Source organism: Montipora foliosa, chromosome 3, assembly GCF_036669935.1.
Source record: "Montipora foliosa isolate CH-2021 chromosome 3, ASM3666993v2, whole genome shotgun sequence".
NCBI classification, from domain to species: domain Eukaryota; kingdom Metazoa; phylum Cnidaria; class Anthozoa; order Scleractinia; family Acroporidae; genus Montipora; species Montipora foliosa.
Window position 1 is genome coordinate 24999456 of NC_090871.1, and position 24170 is coordinate 25023625.

Below are 24170 nucleotides of genomic sequence, written 5' to 3' on the forward strand. Positions count from 1 at the left end.
TGCGATATATTCTCCTTTTTGTCAGCGGATGATATTTCAACTCGCTAACAGGTCGCGCACTAACGGATGAACAACACGATCTCTTCCGCAAATGAAGGGTTATCCTTCATTGTCAGTTTGCTCCAAATGAAGTATAATCCTCCATTTAGATTACTCTGTACAAGGACTTGTAGCAGCAAATAAAAAGGAAAAGGTAAAAGTAGCTCTTGGACAGGATTTGAACCCGGAGCACCCACTTTGAACAACCTCGTCTCCAGGGAGCTTTTCCCTGGCTTTGGGTGGGCCGTCCCACCCAAAGCCAGGGAAAAGCGCCCTGGGGACAAGGTTGCACTTTGAAGGAACTCTTTTTATCCACTTGACCACTAAAGATCAGCTGACGAAAAAAATGTGCTGATTATTTACCAAAACTAATTAGTATATATATCATAGCTTGATTCTAAAATGGTTAGCTTTCTCTTGAAGTTTGGTAACCGACATTTTTCACTGTGTAAGCTTACTTCTTTGAGCGGGTGTTAATACACGTTTACAGCGGCACTTTTGAAAAAAACAAATTATTGACATTAATAGAAAATGATAGCTTCGCAATTAGTGCTGTGGTAGTCTAGTGGTTAGGTGTAAGGGTTATTAACCATACGTACCCAGGTTCGAGTCCTGCGAGTCCAGACATTGGGGTTTGACTTTTAAAAGAAATTTGTTCATTTTCCATGATCCCTATCAAGCTTTCAGTGTCCAAAAGGAACGATAACACTTCACTTGGAAGAAAGTGACAATTAAGAATAATCCTTCAATTGAGAGAGAGACTTGGTTGTCATGAATTACCTACCAACTAGCGCCAGGCTAATGTCAAAGGTCTAAGTCTTGCTGCTTTCTTATTCCAGAGCTCTGTTTTCAGCGCGCACACATAAGAAACCATCAGTGAATAAAATTCTTTATTTGGCTTATTTTAAAACGCTTTCATCTAGCATTCTAAATCAGCTTGAAATTTTGACAATTCACCACCCTGAGTTGTGTGTCGTGAAAACCAAGAATTCAAATCGCTGTAACACTGACAACACCTGGCGCGAGGTAAGCAAAGGACCGTTTTGTTTGTCCGTCTAAAATAACCATCAAAATGTATCTCTTCCCTGTTTTAGTGCTCAAACTTAACAACGTCATGTGGAAACTGAAGCTTTCAAACCCCTTGCTTTCATATATGATTTGTAAAGCGGAAATGTATGGTTGCTTTTCTCTTTCCCAGGTCTTTCACTCAGGATCGAAAATAACGACCATGCGCAGTTGTTTTGACAGTCCAGGTCTGTAACCGTTTGCAGCTGCTATTTTTCAAATTTCTGAAAATGCACCAACAATCCGGAAATCCATATTTTGAGAACATATTGGTTTCGAAAGAGGTAGAGATTGTTTATCTCGGTACTGACTGAAAGGGGAAAAAGCCTCTGATGAAACAAAGGCCTTTTCCAATGAACTTTAGGACCGTGTCTTATCATATTTGTTGTGTTTAAGGGCAACGCCAAAATATAAACGAGTTCAAAAGTCCATAACCCAGAAGTGTCGATCTCTCTCATTTGGCTTTGGACCATCAGTTTATTGTATTATCTAAATTTAGAATAGAGAAAGTCCCACACTAGGACGAGGAAGAGAATGAAAATACTTAGACAATTCTTAACACGGACGATCAATCTTACTTTTTGTTAGTGTTAGCAGTATAGGTTGCTCAGTTATTCTTTAGTTATTGCTGGTAACTGAGCCCTTTTGGCTGATCGAAATGTGCCAAAACTGGTACTCTGTACGTTGTTGTTGCGTACGGTTGACTTGTTTTGATACGACGACATTTTTGCAAAACCTCGTACTAAAATGACAACAGTATCACGTTTATTTCCGCCAGAATGACGCTGGTTTGCGCGCGCTCACTGTTGTTCTGTGAGAAAATCTCGTACTTTCTCATAGTCGCTGTCGTCGTGGAATCTAAAGCTTTCTAACAACGATTGGGCCTGATCAATGCAACTCTCCTGATTGGTCCGCAACCAAGTAGCTGTTCCCTCAAAAATCCAGCGGCAGCCGTTCTAACCGCGACTAACCGCGTTTTGCAGTTAGTCGTATGCCGTTAGAGGATAGCTCGATTTTGAACTTTAGCGAGCCGTTCCTGTTATGATCATTATAGTAACTATGCGCCGCCATCTTGGATTCTTCATTGCTACAACTGCTCTCAAATCAAGGAGCGCGAATTCTCCCAAAACGTATATTTGATCTTCAAAATTGTTCCCAATAGAGAGCAAACAGATGTAACAACATGATTGATATGGTCAAACGGGAGGTCTGATTGATCTCTGGCTATAAAACGCTGCCGTGCCACAAGAACGGTGTCTTGAAGTTGAAACTCGAACCGCAGACTGCAAACATGACGGCAAGGACAAGATCGCTTGATTTCCCGACGTTCGCGGTTCGCGGTATTGCCCGAAAAATTCATTGCTAAAGGTCTCTAAAATAGGGAGCTTAAGCAACGACATCGGCCGTCAACAAGAACGTTTCAAATTTGCATATTTATTGGGAAAAGACAATAGCTTTGCAAGCCCTGCACGTGCGTTTTTCACTTTTGTCTATTTCTTTGCCGCCGTCAGCAAAACAAAAGGGAGCTTAAGATTTTACGACGGAGAGGGCAACAACAACGCCGCAAAACAATGATATCATTGGTTAAAAGAGCAGAAATAATCGTGCTACACGTGCAGCACGGATTTTAGGACGGATTCTTGCGGTACTCTGCGTAAGGACGACGTGAAATTTACCAAATTTGAGGTTTTGACGACAAAGTTAGCATGCAAAAGATTATCTTTCATTCTCTATTTTCACTTTGTAACTGCTCGTACCAATTTCTTTTTAGGACACTTCGACCAAATTGTAAGAAGTGAACGAGATAGAATAACCGCGAAAGAATTTTGATAAAGCAAAGTGATATTTCGAGGTGACATTTTGTTGAAGTCGCCGTCGTAGATCTTAAGGTTCCTAAAAACGGAAAATAGCCAAATTTGAGGGTGTTATCAAGTTTCAGCACTTCAGGATACATTTTCATTTTCTCCCCTAAATTAAGCGCCGTTCCGACCAGTGTGACTTTACTACCACACCCTTGTCATATTAAAAAGGTTGAAATAGTCACGACGTGATTACAATCCCTCTTCTCAAGTGAAATACTAGAACGCATGCTCAGCTTTGCATCGCCGGCTTGTGTTTGGGGAAGTTATGCAAAAAAGACAAAAGAAATAGAAGTAAACTTGGCCCGCTAGGTCCCAGACCGTGAGAGGGATAGCAGTGCTCTGAACATCTGCCCTTCTCTTAGCAGAATGTCTCATTTACGTACCCCAGAGGAATGTTCGATTTCTCGTCCTGGTAAATTATGCCGACGAAATAACTAGATCGACGGTACGTGTTAGCTTAAGCACGTTAACTTGTCAGTTTGTCAGTTTCCTCTAGCTCCATCTCGTGTGTGGGAAACGCGATGATTTCTGGACAAGTTACTACTAATTTACAGCTGCGGTTTGGATGTCATTTCTGTGTTTGTGAATTTTGAACCAATCCAGTTAAAGCACCGTTGCATTTCAAAAACATGACCCAAAAGAAGAATTGCTGAAATTTAATTGTGAGAACTTTATTCAACTTATAAGAGTCCGAAGTCTCTTGATAAGAAAGGTGACCTAATCCACCGCCCTTTGATGAGCACACCACGCCCACTATCACGAAGTCCTAAAAGCAATTATTTTAAAATGGTTAGCAAAGGGAAGCAACGGGCGGGAAAGGTTTTAAGTATCGACCATAAATTCCAATGATTGATTTTATCAAACGAGTCGATAAAAGTCGAATAACCACGGTGAAAGATTTGGAAAGCTGACGTTTCGAGCGTTAGCCCTTCGTCGGAGCGATTAGAGGAATTGTGGTTGTTGTAGGTTTATATGTGTGCGGAGGAGCTTTGCTATTGATATTAATAGGATGACGTGATTTTGTGAATAGATTAATGGAATGAGAGGAGTTCATTGATTTCGTGTGTATAGAGTGTGCCCCGTTGAATTTTTTTTTGCGAGATTTTTACGGCTTTCTGTGTTTCCGCGGTGTAAGGATAAGCCGCAAATAGTCATGTTGTGGTGGGAATGATTAGGAAGATTAAAATATCTTGCAACTGGTTTTGAGGCATCTGTGTCGTTATTTTCTACATCTACATAGTAGTTTGCGAAAGCGATCCGCCAATCTTCTCCCTGTTTCGCCTATGTAGATCTTTTTGTCAAGTGTACAGGTTATGCAATAGATGAGGTTTGCGTTCAAGTACAGGTTTAAGTAATAGGCTGCTCCTGGGAATAATCAACTGGCGTGTGTAAACCTCTTTTGTGGCCGTTGCATATTTTGTTTCACCGGTCATAAAACCTCTCGTGGCCAGAGTTCCGCTGGATAATTACTTCTTACTATCTTTGCCGGCTATCATGTAGTAATGTAACGTGGTAATTCAAATGTATTTTTAATGATCAAACTATCGGTGTTACAATATCTGCTAAGTTGTGAAAAAAAAAATGAACGTAAATTGTGAAAGAAAACGTTGGAAGTAAAAAGAGATTTCTTCACCCGTTTTTTAACAATTTAAAGTTGTGAGTGAGATTGAAAACAAAAACTGTAAAGATTGTAATAGAGCCAAACCAAAGTAAAAACTCAGCTGCTTTCTTGGGAATACCTACATCTCCGAGTCTGATCAGAGATTAGGCTGAGCCGCTAGTTTGTTATGAACCTATACTGTACCATCTGGTCGAATCATCTCGCACACCATCCTCACAGTCCCAGGGACAGGCTGGCAGTCGGAACAAAACGAGGAAACCCGACTTTGTTCGTGGTTTCGTCATCTCGTCCGAATTCATTGCACCTTGGTCTCCGAAGATGTTCGTAAACTTACCTTATCAAAGCATGGCTCCTTTAAATGGGACGCGTCTACAAGTAAGAAACACAAAAATCATATGGTAGGTAGAGAATTCATCTTTACGTGGAACAATATAATGCAAGGAAAATTAGAATTTGAGTTCTTTCAGTACTTGATACATGTCCATCAAAATTGATCTATGAAGCCAGATTGGAAGTTTCTATTTGTACAACGTGTTTCAAAGAGATCACAAACATATCGTTTTTTAATTCGAAGGACCATACCGGTCTATCGTTCTATCTAGACATACATGCACGACAAAGTTGTGTTCGAACCAATTGCAAGGTTAGCTCTGAACTTCGCTCAACAGCCAAGAGAAGTTGAAGATGTACGATTTTCCCCGAAAAGTGAGTTGGCACTTGTGTCTCTCAAACTAACATTTTCCTTTCATTTCGTTCCACTGCACACATTAACATATTGTTAGCATATTCCTCCGCTGGTATATTTTTCAATCTAATAAAACGCTTTAGAATACATGCGATAGTTTTAGCTCTAAGTATACATGAAAGATATAATAATTACCGGCTATATTGAAATTCACACAACCCATCATCTACTTTTAAACTTATCAAGGTTTAGAACAAAGAAGAAATGGTTTAGAAGAAGAGGAATTCGACCCATGATCCCCGGCTTTCTTCATGCCAGTACCGATGCATTTGCCGAATAGAAACGCGAGACAAGGTGCTTGAGAGGGAAGATTTTTTGAACTCTTTAGATGGAGGAACTAACGATTTCAGTTCAAACGTTTTTAAATTGTACTTAAACCTAACTATTGGTGATCAGGGCTTAGCTCTGCTCAGAAACGCTCTTTGTTCATCCTCTCCTGCCGTATAGTTTTTCAAATGTTAAAGAGGTGTCCATTATCGGCGCAGTAAAAGTAAATGGTAACCAATACATTCTGAGACCCTGACAGAATTTTAACCGCGACATTCCGGGCACTGAGAGATAGATTTGATCACTGAGCTACCACGACATTAAATGATGGGTGCAGACTTACAATGCCGTACATGACGTAGCTCGATTTAAGAAGCTCATCTCTGCATTCCTTAGATGGTGGCATTCATTGAATTTCTTCAAGCCTTTTAATAAATGCTTGAAGCAAGTCGAAATAGAGTTCACATTGCCTGTTCAGTAACAGATCGCAAATGACGTCACAATTTCAGTGGTAACAATAAGTTACCACGAGTCAATAGCTAAGTGTGCCGCTGATTTTTTTTGCCAAAAGAGGGAATGACAATACTTGCATTGCTGTTGTTGTCCTTGCACTTTTCCCCCATTTTACATAAGGTAAGTGACATGGGCCTTATTCGCGCGGCGACCATATTGGCCATAGAAAATAGATTTCCCACCCCGAGCCTCGAGTTGAAATGTTTGGGAACGAGTTTCGGTGGGGCAATACAAAAGTTTTCAATCCCTCGGGACTCAACTAGAATTAACTAGAATTATAGACTTAAGTTCCAGGGTTAATTTTCCCTCTTAATTTACTCTAGGATACCTTTTGTTATAGACTAGGAGTTTTCTTGATCCTGTGATTGCACGATCTTCACCGTAATCACAGCACGAAAAGCGTTACGTTTATCAAAAGTAGATTTAAGAGCGCCAACACGGTACGAAAATTGGAAATTTGGCTATCCAAGAGGTAGAAGAACGGATGCCTCATCATAGTTTCTTAAAATCTATTTTAGTTTCGCAAAGCTATTTTAAGTTCTCGTTCCCAATACCACGCATATTTAAAATTCATTACGTCATTACAACTAGCCAATCAGGTGCCACTCTAAAGTAGCTGCGTAGACTAGCGTTAGATTTTGGGAGAGGCCCATGTATGGGGGATCCGTTCTCTTACCTCATCCTCTCTTGTTTAAGGTTAGATTGCTCGTGCTTGTACCGTGCATTCCTCGCGCAGCTGCCAGAAAATTTTTTTGCTTCGTTAGCAATTTTATTTTTTAAGTGCGAGCATAAACGTGATTCTCGGAAAACCTGGCGGATTATAAAAGGGATCACTTCCCGTACTGTGAAACTATTGTGAAAGAACTTCAATTAATGTGGATGAGCGATTACCAACAGCTCCAGCTAAATTACGAGGTGACTTGAAAATCAACAAGTTAATCAGTCCGACTGAGCTAACTAGAGAAAATGCTTCTTCGGACAGCAACAGCACAGATAAGAAGTTTCATTTCCGCCCATCCACCACAAGTGAAGTACTTTCACGGATGAATAAACTAAACAAATCAAATCAAAGGCAGTTGGCCTTGTCAAAATTTCTCCCCTACCTTCACGAATGCGCCGATCTTATTTGTATTAAAACCGTCAATGCTATGCATTTTTAATCAGTCTGTAAATCTGGGTGGGTTCCCAGGCAACTGGACCTTCATTATTTAAACACGAGAAACGTGATGGCATAAACAGTTACCGCCCAATCTTCTAATTGTAGCGAAATTGTTGTGACCAATTGTTAACCACAAGTTTCCACTCTATTCATATGTCGGGTTTCCTCTCTATTCATTCGACCGTCACGGCTCTACATGCGTGCTAATAGCGTGTATTGTTATATGCCTCGCTTTTAGTGACTCACGTATCCCCTCGTTTCCTCGAAATAACTCTTTTTGAAAATCTGATTGGCTCACATAAATGGCACGATCCAGGATCTCGAAGATAGTATCACGTAAACACCTCCTATAAATATAAATGTTTCCTATAGCCGCAAAGTACAGCTAACTTATGCATCAGTTAGGTCTGTGTTCTCACAGTCAGGCAATTTAGTCAAGCACAGTAATGGCTTCCCAGTTAAAGGTGGTAACAGCACCTTCCGTCAACAGAGTTTACATGGATAATGGTACAGGAGCAAACACTGATGTCAGTGTGTTCCAGGCCGATCTGAAGTCCATTCCTGAAGGTGCGTTCATGATCGGCGATGTTGCAATCAAATGTGCACACAAGCACGATTCCCACATCCTCTGTCTTACTTGTGAAGCCAGACGGTTCTGGAGATGTCATTAGTCAACCGACGGGCTACGAGTTAGTTTGAAAGGACTCAGGCTCGGGTGGTTCTCAGGACGGTTCATTTTGGCGTGTACAAGCTCCTTACGGCTATGTTGCACTGGGAGATGTGGCTTGTAACGGGTACGATCCTCCTCCTCCTTCGTTCACAGCCAAATACGCCTGCATCCGAGGTGACTTGGTGCGTGAGGGTGTGCTGAATGATGCACCGGTGTGGACCGATAGAGGTTCTGGCGCAAAGATGGACGTGCCAATCTGGAAGGTGGATGTTGACGGTCTGTGTGGATTCTTTAAAGCTCAAGCAGGCTACGACAAGCCAGCTTATAAGGTCTTTGTCCTGCCAGCCGCGGTATCCTGCTAATAAACAAACTGTCCATTGGTGCATTTTTGGCAAAAGCGGACATACGATGATACAATATGAACTTTAGATTAAAATTCAAGTTGCTTATTTTGTGCTTTTAGTGAGACATAAGTAGCCACTGGAAAACTGAGGGGCCGTGACTGTAATCATGCCCTCATTATGCTTGAAGAGATACAGACCCCAACAGGTCAAGAAAGTTGCATTTCACCCCGCATGAGCTTTTAACTTTTTATAAACAATTCGTAGTCTCATAAATTTAGTTCACAACCAGCTTCAGTTCTGTAGAATCATAATAATCTAGTTTAAAGTGTGCATGTGAGAATGTTGATTCAATTAGGACAAAGTTGACCATTAGTTCAATCACTTTCAATTATGGTTGTTTAAAATTCTGCGAAGTTGAGGAAACATTTAAAAGGTGGGTGGGTGGGTGTTAAATACAATAGGACACTAAGTCCCCATACAAGGTATTTACATCCAAAAACCCGTCCCCTCAAAATTAGAATATCCAACCCAGCGCAAAACGAAAAAAAAAAACCTGAAAAAACGTATTACTATATCAACAAGAGCAAACAGAGAAAATATTAACTTTGCGACTGATCGTCAGTCGATTAATCAGATCAGTTAATTGAAAAGTACGAAGATTATCTCCATCAAAAATCTGGTATAACCTGACAAAATAGAAAGACTTAAGCTTAGCTTTAAAAGAAGGCAAAGTAGTTTCTGCTTTGATATAATCAGGAACAGCATTCTAAATATTAGAAAGTCTAATAAAAAACGAATGGCTAAAAAGTGAAGTTCTAAAATAAGTTGTTGTTAGATAAAGTCCGCAGGAACCACAAAGTGACATACTTTTACATAATTTTCTACGTTTAACTGGATAATCCCTAATTTACATTTATAAAAGAAAAGAAGGTCTACTGTAGGTATTCAAGCCAGTAATTAAGTGGCAATAAATTTAGATGGACTAAGCGGATTTGTTAATTCATATTCCGATCGTTACATAAAAAAAATGGTGCACGTATTAATTGGTTTAGAAAAACGAAAAAACTGATTTGCTCGAGAGGGAACGCCTTCTCTACTGTTTATGTGTGGGATACCATCTCACACTTTGCCGCTGACTTTGTTAATCGCTTGCTAGCTAGCTGGCTTATACGCTACCATACTGACCATCAGCTACTGAAGCTGTTCGACTGTGAGCAAAGTTGAATCGATCGAAAAGTGATCAGACAATTAACAACATTACGCTGCCAGACGGTACGTCACGGTCTACAGAAAATTGCACAACATCATTTTCAACTTCCAAGTTATGTAAGATGACGCCGGCCTAGTTTCCGAAGGAAATGTCATGATATATCATCTTCGCGACCTTCAGAGTTAAGACCTTTTGAGAAGAAAAGCTTAGAACTTTGCAATTCCGAGACAATCTTCATATCATATCCAGCATTCCTCCGAACATTTATCCGACGTTTTCCCCCTCAATCATCACTCCGTTTCCTTTTATACTTGCCATTCAACCAACGTTTTCAACACAAATCGATATTTAAATTTTCCTTCTGTCAGGTATTTTGTGCACAAAAACCGGTAGAACCTTTGACTCGCTTGTTTTGGTTTCGTATTTCCTAAGTTTCCCGTGGGAGCATGCCCCGGACTTCCCTAGTTTCTGTTGCCTTCGGCAAGATAATGAGAATCGTATATAAACGCACCCAATGAAACTCCGGGGTGATGTTGCCAACGCCACGTTATTAAAATCATACTACAACCTCGTAATTAGTTTTGGCATCCTTAAGCTTGTTCGATGAATTTGGAAGAATGAGGGTCCAAGTACCAAGCTTTTCTGATTTAAAAAAAGAAAAAAAAACCGGCTTTTTTGGTAAGCTTCTTGAAAAGCGCAAAACCTTTTGTAAAAAAACAAATGTACTTATATGTATGTATATGTAAATATATATGAGATACAACATTTGAATTCAAATTATGAGTTGAAAATATATTCAAACCTTTATACGCGCCGCAACATTGCGCGCCAATTTGTCCCTTCCTTAGTATTTGCATATTTTTGTTTTATGACAGTTGAATGCAACATGATAAAACAGATAGGAAGAAATATATTTTTGGACTATAGAAGATATTTTTGCAAAGAAGGGCAACAAATTTTGCATCCACTGAAATTCTAAGCTATCTGTTTTGACGTATTTCTTGTATTTCTTTCTTTTTTTTTTTTTTTTACATTTTATTAAACTAATATATTTTTAAAATCAAATACTATACCATGTATAAATTGAAATAGAGGACAAACAACATTCTGAAAAAAGGCACCTGAAGATTTCACTTGTGCAGAAGGAAACCCTGCACTAGGGTACATAATCTTTACAAGCTGCAGAAGGTGGTTGTGCAGTTCCACCCACTGGGTAGGATTTGTTTACTCTTCTCTTCCTCAGTTCCGGGGGAAGTGTCCTAGTGGCGGCAGCTGTCATCAAAACGTCGAAAGCATTCAATGCCATTGCAGCTTTTGCCTTTGGTTCTTCGCATAGAACGTCTATGGGTGCATTCCTTTGGGATGATCCGAAAAAGGATCAATGATCCAAGATCACTTGGATCATGGTGCATCAAAGGAAGTGTGTGGATTCATCGGATCCTTTGATGCACAGTGATCCAAGTGATCTTGGATCAGTGATCCTTTTTCGGATCATCCCAAAGAAAAGCACCCTATATCTACAAAGTTAACCCCAAGGGCATATAACGATTGTTCCAACATTCTCAGCGAGATCGACTGAAACTAAATCTTCCGGTTCTGCATCTCCTGGCTTCTTAAATCCCACTCTGCATTTGACAGGTACATCTAAATCTCCATTATACACATCGGTAAATACTTCTTGAAATAACAAGTTCTTGTCAACAAACTTTATCCTAGGTAAATGAAGGGGTTTATTTCTAAAGAAACTGTGGTGCTGCGTCGGTGGGGAAGTAGTATACAAAACTTTAGTTTTATCAACGGAGTTGATAATGTAAATTGGCCACCGTACAGAGATTCTAAAAGTTGACGTTTCGAGCGTTAGCCCTTCGTCAGAGCGAATCGAGGAATTGTGGGTTACGTCTAGTTTTTATAGTAGAGTAGGAGCTACGCTATTGGTGGTAACATGGCAACGTGAGAAATAGGAATATATTAGTTAAATGAAAAGCGTTCGTTAATACCATGAGGATTAAGGGTGCCGATTTAGAAGATGAATTTTGTTCCAGATTCTTGCGGCTATCCGAAGTCTAAGAAACTGAGAATAAGGAATGGAGTTCTTGACGTGTGATGGATGTGACGATGAATACAACAGATAACTGTGAGAATCTGTAGGTTTGTAGTGCACACTGGTACACAGCACGTTGCCACTAATAGAGAATTTGATATTTAGGAAAGCCAATGAAGTTTCCGAAATTTCCCAGGTATATTTAAGAGCCCGATGAAAAGAATTGACAGAGGTTATAAATTGATCGAGTTCTTCTCTGCTGGATGAAATAGCGCCGATGCAGTCATCAATGAAGCGGCCGTAGAGTTCAGGTTTGGGGCCGTTGTACTGATTAAAAAATTGGTTTTCAACATATCCTACAAAACGTTTGGCATAGCTAGGTCCCATTCGTGTGCCCATCGCTACACTACTGATTTGTTTGTTATAGTTTCCGGCGAATGAAAAGCAGTTAAGTGTTAAAACTAGTTCGGCAAGGCGGAGGAGCGTTTCCGAGCTTGGTTCTTTGACAGTGCTTGAAGACCTTCGCTATTGGGAATGACTGTGTATAGAGATGTAATGTCCATGGTGAAAATAAGTTTGTCTTGGCCGGAGAAATTGAAATCGCGGAAAATTTTAGTTCGTGTGTACTGTCTTTAACGTATGATGGCAAAGATTGGACGATAGGCGTCATAATCCTGTCTAAGTAGCTAGAAATGAGTTTGGTGGGGCAACTACAGGCAGAAACGATAGGGCGACCCTTTTTTTTGTTTGTTTGTTATTTTTTAGGCAAGAAGTAAATGCAGGAAGTTCTAGGGGTGTTGATGATGAGATTAGTTGCAGTGTCCGGTAATTCTTGAAAAACTATAGGATTCTATCTGAATGGTGTCTTTGACAAGTTTTTGATTTGTGGAGGTGAGATCTTGGATTTTGGCATAAAACGAGGTGTCAGAAAGTTACCGCAAAGCTTCTCACAGTTATCTGTTGTATTCATGGTCACATCCCGGCATCACACGTCAAGAACTCCATTCCTTATTCTCAATTTCTTAGGCTTCTACGTCTATGTAGTGGTGACTCCGATTTTCCCAGCAAATCAGAGGAGATGTGCAAGTTCTTCGAAAAACGTGGCTATCCTATCTCTGTGGTCGAAGCGGCCCATCATCGCGCCCAACAATTTGATCGACAGTCAGCACTACAAACGTCACAAAAAGATAAGAATGACAGAATTCCATTCACCCTCACTCCCTTACTTCAAAATGATCCCGAGACTGGTAGAATCGTTTCGCAACCTCCACTTATTTCATTCAAACGCGACAAAAACTTAAGCAACTTTTTAGTTAGAAGCGCGCGCAAAACTAACGAGCAACCCGGCACTTTGAAATGTGCGCTCACACGATGCAAAACTGGTCTTTTCATTCTTCACACCAGCAAGATATCGGGACCTAAGCGATCTGTTAAGATCACCGATCGTTTCACAAGTAACCTGTACGTTATGCAATAAATTATACATTGGCAAGGCAGGTAGACGACTGGCGACCGATTCCGCGAACACCTTCGCGATGTTGAGAAGAATGACAAGGATGTTTCTAAGCCAGTCGCTCGTCATTTTAATCTTCCTAACCACTCCAAAAAACACATGGCTATCTGCGGCCTTTCCCTACATCTAGGTGGGACGGAAAGCCGCATGAATCTGGAAAAAAAATTCATCTTCCAAATCGGCACCCTTAATCCTCACGGTATTAAGGAACGCTTTTCATTTAACTAATATATTCCTATTTTTCACGTTGCCATGTTACCACCAATAGCATAGCTCCTACTCTACTATAAAAACTACACGTAACCCACAATTCCTCGATTCGCTCTGACGAAGGGCTAACGCTCGAAACTCTGTACGGTGGCCAATTTACAATATCAACTCCGTTGATGAAACCAAATTTTTATCCTAGGTAAGGCCACAACTCTCTTCTCTTTTCGTAATCTTCTCACAAGTGCACGTGAATTACTGTTTGCTATTGTAGTTAAGGAATATCGAAAGAAAAAACCACTTTTTCGAGTTGACTTTGTAACCAGGCTTTCTTATTTAGCAATAATAAAAGCAGTGTCACACGCTAACACCAACCCGGTGTGGCCAACACATCACGCATGAACACAATTATTTTACCAGGTCAATTAGAGGCCATGGACAGTCTTTTTTTTTGTTTTCTTGTAAAAGGAGCTTATTGCACCTATTTCCAACAACATCGCTATAAATAAACTACCAAAACTCAAGTAAACTCACACAGGAAATACACTTAGATGGCACGCGATTTGGACGAGTCGGCCAGAGTCCAACAATGTAGCAGGAGCACGCTCTACAGGCTTCTTCACATCAGATGACGTCTTAAAGAACTTCTGCTGAACACGAAAAACATAATTAATCATATAATGACGGGAATCCGGAGGTAAACTGTGCTTGTCCATTAGTCGAGAGACAAAATCAGCAACTTCTTTGTTAGACATTCAAACGACATCATCACGAGACATCTCGCCAAAAGCAGAAAGAAGAAGAGTATCAATTATATCATGATGAGTACTTAAAACCGTGGTAACGGACAAAACCGCAGGTTGCACTGAAGCAGCAGACAAATTAGGAACAACCTGAACGGGAACAGAATAACGAACATCCGAAACAGGAGCAGGTGGAACAGGCGATGCAGGAACAACAGAAGAAGGGACTTCAGCAGGAACATTAGAAACGGAGATAGGAACACCAAGAGCGGGAGCAATATCAGACGCAGGAACATCATAAACAGGAACAGGAACACCGGAAGCAGCAACAGGAGAAGAGGAAGGAGAAGGAGCTGCCTAGGCAACAACCTCGTCATCCACAGACAGACAGCATTGCATCGTCTTCCTCAACGTCGGAAGCCTCAGAAGAAGCTTCCCTAGGAGGACGGGAGCATAATCAGCACTGATGTCATCTTCAGTGGCAGGTACAGTTGAATGTAAAACCTCTGTTCCTGGGTGAATAGCACCCCAGGCCTGCCTACACTATCGAGTCATGTGACTGGGCTGAAAACAGCGCGGGCACAGACCAGAGAAAGAACAGGAAGAACCACGATGACCGGTTTTACGGCAAATAACACAATGGACAGGCTGGCGGGTGTACCAAACAAGACAATTATAATCACTGATCGTAACGTAATAAGGAATGTCAAGGTCTAAGGCCATCTCAACTACGCGGTTACCATTGTAGAGTGCAAGAAAGTTGGCAAAGGTACTGCGCTGGACAGACAGAACTTCTCCGTAAGACTCGAAAAAAGTTTCCAAATAATTTTTCCAAAATGTTACTCTTTTGCGCGACGTCCTTGATTACATTCAACGGACAGATGGGTCTGCCATTTTGATAAGTCTTGACCAAGAGAAAGCGTTCGATCGGGTCAATCGTTCCCTTCTTTTGAAGCTCCTTCAATTTGTGGTTTCGGCCCTGATTTTTGTCGGTGGATTTCTACCTTTTACAACTGCGCATTCAGGCAAATCATTCTCAATGGTTGGCTCACTTAAGGCATTTCTCTTGAGCGCAGGGTGCGTCAGGGGGACCCTTTGTCTCCCTTGCCTTATGTCCTTTGCGTGGAGGTCTTGGTCTCCCTCATCCACAGCTCTCCTAGGATTGAGGAGTTTCTCGTTCCTGGTGCCAGAGAACTGCAGGTGCGTGTTCGCCTGTATGCTGATGACACCTCGGCGATCCTCAGAAACCTTCCAACCTTGACCAGCCATTTTTATTGCGGCTGTTTATGAAAATTATTCTGTTGCCAAGCTTAATCGTAGTGAAACTGAAGCAACGTGGCTGGGGCCTGGAGGTCTCGTTCTGACGAGCCCTTGGCCTCACTTGGGTCAGGAAAATGAAGATCCTTGGTGTCGTCTTCGGCACTATCCTTACCGAGCACTTGGAGAAGTCCCTCAATCTCTGGAAATCTAGGTCCTTGTCCTTGCCTCGTAAGGCTCTTATCATTAAATGCTTGGTTTAGAAGCAAGCTAGTTTACCTGGCCAGTGTTCTGACTCTGCTGGCCTGGGTCACTACACGTGTTAATGCCGTGATTTGGCTCTTCCTCTGGGGTTCAAAGATGGAAACGGTCAGCGGCAATACCTTTTTTTTGAAACCGAAGGATGGGGGTATTAATGTTATTAACTTCCTCTTAAAGCCACAGGCTTTGAGACTGGCGGGGAGAGATTCTGTTCTCAATTCTGCTGACGATTCTAGCTAAGTACTTTGTTGGTCGCCGTTTATCCATTCTGTGTTCCGAATGGCTTTCTCTGCGAGATAATTCCACTCCTAGCGCTGTCTTCCCGACTTATTTTTACGAGGGCTGTTTGGATATCTTATCACAAGTGGATGACAGCGTTCTAATTCCTAAAGTTCTCAATAAGAAACTCATGTCCCTTGAGCTGAATCTCGGCCAATCTTACACCGTCAGTGGTCTCAGGTTATCGGGCCAAGATTTTCTCAGGATGGTCAATGGTCTCTAGTTCGGGATTCGTTTACTGCGAACTTTAAAAATGATGTCATTTGGCTGATTATCCTTCGTGGCGTCAAGGTTCGCGATTCTCTCTTTAAATGGGGTGTTATCTCTTTTAGTCAGTACGCCTCTTGTCTCCGACGTGAGACTATTGACCATTGCTTTTTAAATTCAGGCTATCAGTATGAACCTTCAAATTGCAAAATTCCTGGAAAAAGGTATCATTGTGAAGAGTGTACATGAACCAGATGAGTTTGAATCAAGTGTCTTTCTGCGTGAAAAGAAATGCAGCTCATACAGAATGATTTTGAATCTCAAAATTTAAACCAATGGGTAGCATATCATCATTTCAAGATGGACACGGCTGTTATATGGCTTCCATAGATCTCAGGGATGCTTATTTTTCCATCCCTGTTCATGGTAGTCATAAGAAATATTTGAAATTTATGGGAAAGGCACACTTTATAAGTTTACATGCCTACCTCTAGGTTTAGGCTGCTCACCAAGGGTTTTCACTAAGCCCGGGTGCTGAAACCAGTCTTCTCTCATCTGTATCAAGTGGCTACATTGATGACGCATTTTTAGAGGGTGATAGTTATAACCTGTGTAAAGAGAATGTCAGTGCCACTCTGCAGTTATTTAGGGGGCTTGGTTTTTGGCCTCATCGTTTAAAATCAGTCACTTAACCGACTCAAGTTCTGGAACATTTAGGGTTTGAGCTAAACTCACTGACCATGACCGTGTCTTGATCTGATAAGAAATTTTACAAATGATATCAACTTTCCCAGAGAATCCTGGAATTGGAAAAAGTGAGCATTCGCCCAGTAGCAAGCTTGATCGGTATTATGGTTTCATTTTGTCCAGGGGTGGAATATGGTCAGTTATATTACCGCCAGATTGAGATAGAGAAGACAATTGCCCTCAAAAGAGCTAGAGGTGATTTTGACCAAAACATGATTCTTTCTCATAAAGCAAAACTGAATGACATCAACTGGTGGATAGCTTATGCAAAGAACTCTAAAAGGAAAATAATTCATGGGAACGCTACCATAACTTTGTACACTGATGCATCAAATCAGGGTTAGGGCGATACGACAATCCAGGAAAATACAGGAGGTCGTTGGTTCCCAAAGGAGCAACTCATGCATATTAATGCAAAATATCTTTTAGCCATTCAATTTTATCTTCAGTCGTTTTTCAATGACTGCAGACATGAACATATTAAAGTCTGACAACACAACTGCAATATCTTATCCGCGTAATATGGTGGTTCCCATTCCACTCCCTGCAATGACATCTCTAGGGAAATTTGGTTGTGGTGTAAAGTAAGGGATCTGTGGCTCACAGTAATGCACATCCCTGGTTTAGTGAATACGATAGCAGATAAGGCCTCAAGGATCTTTAATGATGCCTCAGAATGGCAGCTCGACAAGACATGCTTTGATAACTTGGCGAAAATGTTTGGCTATCCAGACATTGATATGTTTAGTTCTTGACTAAATTTCCAAGTTTAATGTTATGTCTCCTGGGAACCTAACCTTAATGGGTATGCTGTAGATGCCTTTACACTGGACTGAGGTGAATATTTCAGCGATATGTTTCCTCCCTTTATTGTCATACCCCAAGTACTTCAGAAGATAGAGGAATATCAAGCGAAAGTGTTGTTAATTGCACCTCAGTGGGAGACTCAGGCCTGGTAACGAAACTTGCCAGATTGCTTGTGGCCAGACCAGTGCTATTGCCTCAGGCTTCCAACATTGTCAATTTACCATTCAACCCAGAGAAGAAACATCCCTTGTGGAAGAAACTGCGTTTGATGGGATATCTGCTATCAGGAAATCATTGGCAAACCAAGGCATTTCGAACAGAACTCAAGAAATCATGCTTGACTCATGGAGATCAGGTACGAAAAAACAGTACGAAGTTTATCTCAGGAAGTGGAACCTCTTTGCAAGGAGGTGTTGATCCCGTTCAGCCACCTGTGAGTAAAGTACTTGACTTCCTTACTGAACTTTACGACTGTGGTCTTGGATACAGCGCGCTTAACACTGCAAGGTGTGCCCTGTCAACAACTATTACCCTATTGAACGCAACCATGACAATTGGTTCACACCCTTTGATTCAAAGGTTTATTAAAACAGCTTTTGAGACAAGACCAGCTTTCCCTAGGTATTCTGTTTTGTCGTTGTCGTTCTCTTTCGCTCTCCTTTCGTTTCTGTTCTAGTCATAGGTCCTCCAGGAGTCATGTAACCTTATCAGAGCTTCTAAAGATATACCAAAAATTGCAATACAAAGAAAAAAAGCAGCTCTAAGCAAATTAAAAATTAAGCTTTAAGTTTATATCCTCTGGTGCTTGATTTGAATAGCAGCGTAGTCACCAGTGTGGACCACAGCTATCATGATATGTCAAACTGGATTGAAACCAGCGAAAAATGCAGAAAGAAAACCTTTTCCAAACCGTTTTCCACCTGAACACGAAACGCGTTGACTGTGAACTATAGTTGACGTAGTATGGTCGTGTAGCCGCATGGAGTCACAGAAAGTGCGCGAAAAATGAAGCCTCGCTTATGTTTAGGTGAGTTAACCTGGGTTGAGCCTGCACTCCAATCGAAAAACCAGTACCTGGTCAGCGGTCAACTTAAAACAAAACAGTTGATCTCGGTGAGCTCTAAGCTTGAGCGCGATATGGTCACGTCATACTGGTCAGCGGATACCTTGTTTTTACAGGTTCCAATTGATCAAAACATGGAGATGTATGCTATAAACTAGCATGATACTGATCACATTGGCATACATGGAGGGGTGGACGTACGTACAGACGGTTGATGACGTCATAGCTATAAAACCAAAATTTGTCGCGTCGATGGGTTACCATATTTTCTTAACTATGGTGATCCGCGAGCCCGCGCCTTTCACTCCTCCTATAAATCAGGAGCCCATGACTAGGAGCCTCTCTATGCAATATATCCTTGAGTCAATCTTTACTCGTATCTTGCTATTTTTAGAACCAACCCTTCAGTAAGGGCGTTGATCAACACTATTTAAGTACAAGTTTAAAACGGTTAGCTTTCGGATCAAAACCTGGCCTCGGTTGTTCAAAAGGTGGATAGCGCTATCCACCGTGTAAATCACTATCCAGCGGATAAACAGTAGCAAAACCGATTGAGTTTTCCAGTGGATAGTGATTTATCCATTGGATAGCGCTATCCACCCTTCAAACAACTAGGGCCTGATCTTAATTGCAAGGGTTTCATCGATAACTGCGTCGGTGCTACTTCATCCAGCAAAGAGGAACTCAACCAATTCATTACTTCAGTCAATTCTTTCCACCCGGATTTAAAATACACCTGGGAAATTTCCGAAATTCACTTGCTTTCCTCGACATTTAACTTTCAGTCAACGGCAACGGTTATCTACAAGCGTAGACTACAAACCAACAGATTCCCATAACTACTTGCTACATTCGTCCTCTCATCCACATTACATAAAAAACGCCATCCCATTCTCTCAATTTCTTAGACTAAGGAGCCTCTGTAGTGACAAATCCGACTTAAGGACGTTCGCGCTAATTGTTTGTGCGCAACGTAACTGCGCAGGTAACGCTACTGTAATATGTCACGCATTACTTCGAGCATTAGTGAAGTTGAGGTTTGAAAACCTTTGCAGAAACCGAAGACGATAAGTCTTGCACAGCGTTAGATAAGAGAAGATCGTGATCAGTCAAAATTGATTAAAAATATTTAGGAAAGTCAAGTAGACTACTGCATGACTGATGTTCGCGTTGTTTTTATCAGTCGTGCACTAGTCTACTTGACTTTCATAAATATTGTTCAAGCATTACTTAAAATAACATGGCGACAAAAACGCCGGGGAAAAAATTCCAGGCCGGCAAAAGAATGGCACATTTATTTCCGAAGGCGAATCATCATGAAACGTTGAAGAGAAGTGAGCGGGAGGATGGAAAAGCTCTGGTAAAGGTAGCTGCTGATAGAGTAGTGGCTGAAAGTTTGGAAAACTCGAGGACGAACCGTTGCGTAAATTTAATGGGGCTGTTTTTTTTTTAAATGTTTTTATTACCATACGAACTTAAGTTCAAAACGAATATATGTTTTTGAAGTTCTTTTCCTTTACTTTCGTGAAAATAGAGCAGTATTTTCGTCCTCGTCGGCTTGAATAGTGCGGACCTGCGTGGAAAAAACCAGCGATTAAATTTCACAAAACCCACACTCCAGAAGACGAGCATGACGGCAATGAAGAAATATTATACAAAACACTAACCAAATGAAGATGACGACTGCTTAAAACTTCGTTGCTGTGCTCGAGAAAGCTTTGTTTTGGGGTAAAAACCTTTCATCCTTCAACGATCGAGCCTCTCCTGGGTTCCAGTCCTTCCCCGACAGGTCACGCAAAAACGTGACAAACAAAGTTTTCCAAGAGCTTCGTAAAATCACATCGATTTTACTCCCTTGGATCATCGGTGACCCCTATTTTTTTAATCATGAATCACTTACTCTACTTACTATCTACAAAATATGATAAAATGAAAAAAATCTCACCGTAGGAAGTTGTCTTTTTTTTAAATTTTCTTTCCTCGTGCCATCGAATTCCGATAGTGGTTGCAACCGATAGAGGTTACGAAAACGCTCGTCCAGGATGAACTCTACTGTTTACGACATCCCTAGCGGCATGAAATTATCTTAAAATCCCACCCCTAAAAACTTATGCACGGAAACCTTCACTCTAACAGTTTATTTTTAGGATTTTCGATGGATGAGCAGATAAGGCTACCTTTCGTTATTATGACAGATTTATCGAAATTAAGCCATTTTTCCACTGCCATTTTCTCCAAAACGAAGTCGGTGACCCCCAATTTTTTTTATATTTTTGGAGTAAGTACTTTATGACCTAACTCTATGCGAGAAATGAAGAAAATCTCACCGTAGGAAGATTTTGGCGCGAACGTCCTTAAACATCAATGCAAGTGTGAGGAAATGTGCCAGTTTTTTTATAAAAACGCGGCTACCCTAACTCCGCTGTCACCAAAGGCAAACATCGTGCCCAAGAAATCGAAATTTCATTCTCAAAAACTTCAAAATTATCCGCAATGATCCCGACACTAAATATATGTGTCCTCTACCACTACTTAGTTTATTCAAAAGTGACAAAAACATAGGTGACTTTCTCTTTAGGAGCGCATTTAAGTCTGACAACCAACCTAGCAAAGCGAGAAGAGTGCGTGACACGAGCGACTTGGACCGTCTGAGAATCGGCCTAACAACCAACCGGGAACTTTCAAATGTACACGCACACGATGCAGAACTTGTCCTTTTATTTCTAACATGGTTAAGATCTCAGGACCGAACCGATCCGTTAAAATCACTGACCACTTTACATACATCTCCGCAAATTTCATTTATTGCATTATCTGCACACTACGTAAGAAGACCTACATAGGTGAAACAGGGAGGAGATCGACGGAACGGTCTCGCGAACACCAACGTTAACGAGATGTAGAAAAAAACGACATAAATGCATCAAAACCAGTTTCGCGCCATTGTAGTCTTCCTAATCACTCCCACCACAACATGACAATTTGCGGACTATTCTTACACCACAGGAACACGGGAAGCCGCAAGAATCTGGAACAAAAATTCTTCAACTAGGTACACTCTCGTATAAACTCTTGTTCTTAGGCCATCGCAGCTTGATTAAGAAAATAACACAAACAGCGGTGATAAACATTGTATTCCAACGCATTTTATAAAACTTGACGTTTCGTATATTAGTCAACACACATTTTCAAAAGTGAACGTTACAGTTTTTTGAAAACTAGATATATAAATATCGCTAGCATACGAAACGTCAAGTTTTATAAAAATGCGTTGGAATACCATGTTTATCACCGTTGTTTGTGTTATTTTCTTAATCTAAGTACACTCTATCCTCACGAAATCAATGAACGCCTCTCATTTCATTAATTTATTCACAAATTCATCAGTTTCCACCAATGGCAAAGCTTCTGCACACCCTCATAAAAACCAACAATACCCACAATTCCTCTATTTGTTCTGACGAAGTGCTAACGCTCGGAACGCCAGCTTTACCAATCATTCACAGTGGTAATTCGACCTTTATCAACACGTTTGCCGATCATCAAGAAGCTTCAAGCTGTTCAGAATTTCGCGTGCAGAATCATCACAAAAACCAAGAAATTTGAGCATATAACACCTGTGTTACGTGAGATCAAATGGCTACCAGTAAATGAGCATCTTCACTACAGAGACACTGTAATGACATTTAGGTGCATGAAGGGCCTGGCCCCCACATATTTGTGTGAGTCTTTCCGAAAGCGCAAGACTATTCACTATCATAACACTAGAAACAGAGTATCCCTTGATATTCCTCCAAGTAAGAGTCCGGCCAGCGACGTTTCCTCTACAGAGGAAACATCCATTAAAAGAAAAATTGAAAATGCACATGCTAGAGAATTATTTTAATGACCGCTTTTATAATTTTATTCATTTATTATCATAAATTGAAAAGCCCCCTGGGGAATGCTAATAAAGCGTATGTATGTAAAACCAAATTTTCATGGTTTCTCATTTTAGTTTTACAAACGCGTCCAGTCAAGTATAAAAATGATTACCAACATTTCAGTGAGCCAAGAAGAGGAGTGTACTCTGTGGCGGCGTGTTTTTCTGACAGGAAATGATCCAGACTTCCTCGTTGTCTTAATCTGCGTTTTCAACTTCCCTCTTTTGGTAGCAACAGTCTTTGGAAACATCTTGATCATTGCGGCTGTGTGGAGGACTCCCTCCCTTCGTTCACCTTCTATTATTCTCCTCTGCGGTCTCGCATCGACTGACCTCACTGTTGGTGCTCTTGCTCAGCGCATGTTCCTGTTTATCAACATCAAGATCCTCACAGATCCAACAGCGTATAGCTGCGCTTTACAGAACCTATTCTTCGTACTTTCCTCAACTACCTGCGTGGTATCCCTTTTCACAGCTACAGCTATAAGTGCGGACAGATTGATCGCTCTCAAGTATCACATGAGATACCCCAGTGTAGTAACTGTTAATAGGGTGTTGAGTACAATAGCGATAAACTGGATGGTAGGTGGATTTACTGCCACAATGATCTTCTGGGAAGAATTGGCGTTGGTCTTTGGGATAACTGTTGTAACCATCGCTGTTCCCCTCGGCTTTTCAGCTTACGCTCATTTCACAATTTTTTGCATAGCCAGAAGACACAAGAAGCAAATAAAAGCTCAAGAACTTGCCTTCCAAAGTAGAACCGGTATTAGTTTGAGGCGTTTTAAATTAATTACCAGAACCTCTACGAATGCTCTTCTTGTCTACTTCTGTCTTCTCGTATGCTATGCTCCTTTCTTTGTAGTATGGTTACTTGAATATTTCAAAGAGAAGATATCCTTAGCACCTAGGGAGGTTAAGTGGCTGGCGGTAGCGTGGAAGTTAACGATCACGCCGATTTTTATGAATTCAACGTTGAACCCGATCATTTACTGTTGGCGACTGAAGGAAACTCGCACCGCGGTGCATAAAACGTTTTTGTGTCAGTAATAACGTCAAGCCCAAGGTGATTTCGCCTAATTCTCCGCCATATACGCCGAATAATGCTAGAAAAAACTTGAAATGTTTCTTCAAAACATTCAACGAAAAGCACAGCCCACGGCGAATTTTTAGCTTTCACACTCGCTGACACCTGCCTGTAAATTGTAACGACATGATAGCCGATGAATATGAACGAACAAAAAGTAAGTGTTTTAGAGTTTATGTGGAACTTTACATACAGAGACATGAGAATGATATCGGGAGTCAACCGGACAAATATTCTCTTCATTTGGCAGTTTACCTACCTAAGCTAGGCTAATCCCCTGAAAACCTCAACACGTTGATATTTTCAAATATTTGACCTCATTATCGTTAAGAGTTTGGGGGTTACAAATGAAAGTTTGATTCAGCAAACGTAAAGCAGAGTTGGTGTAAAGAGTTCTTACCTCCCTCTTTTCCTTTAACATCATGTCTTCCAAAAGTCGACAAGGAATAAACTGTTAAGTTAGTGAATGTCCTGAAATAGTAGCGCGCTGATATCTATAGGTATCGTATATGACAACTTCATTAGTCGCTTATTACATGCT

General features: G+C 41.0%; 1 protein-coding gene and 1 pseudogene across 1 annotated transcript; both read left to right on the forward strand.

The window, feature by feature from the left end:
- Positions 1-7677: 7677 nt before the first annotated feature.
- On the forward strand, positions 7678-8810 carry LOC137994657 (uncharacterized; annotated as a pseudogene).
- Positions 8811-22647: 13837 nt separating this feature from the next.
- LOC137995458 (melanocortin receptor 3-like) lies at positions 22648-23704 on the forward strand. Its single transcript, XM_068841006.1, has one exon. It carries the CDS (start codon positions 22648-22650, stop codon positions 23590-23592), a length of 945 nt encoding a protein of 314 aa, XP_068697107.1. The 3' UTR covers positions 23593-23704.
- Positions 23705-24170: the final 466 nt, after the last annotated feature.

What these genes read in the sequence shown, in the direction of transcription:
- LOC137995458 (XM_068841006.1), top strand. Translation starts at nt 22,648, where the DNA reads ATGATTACCAACATTTCAGTGAGCCAAGAAGAGGAGTGTACTCTGTGG.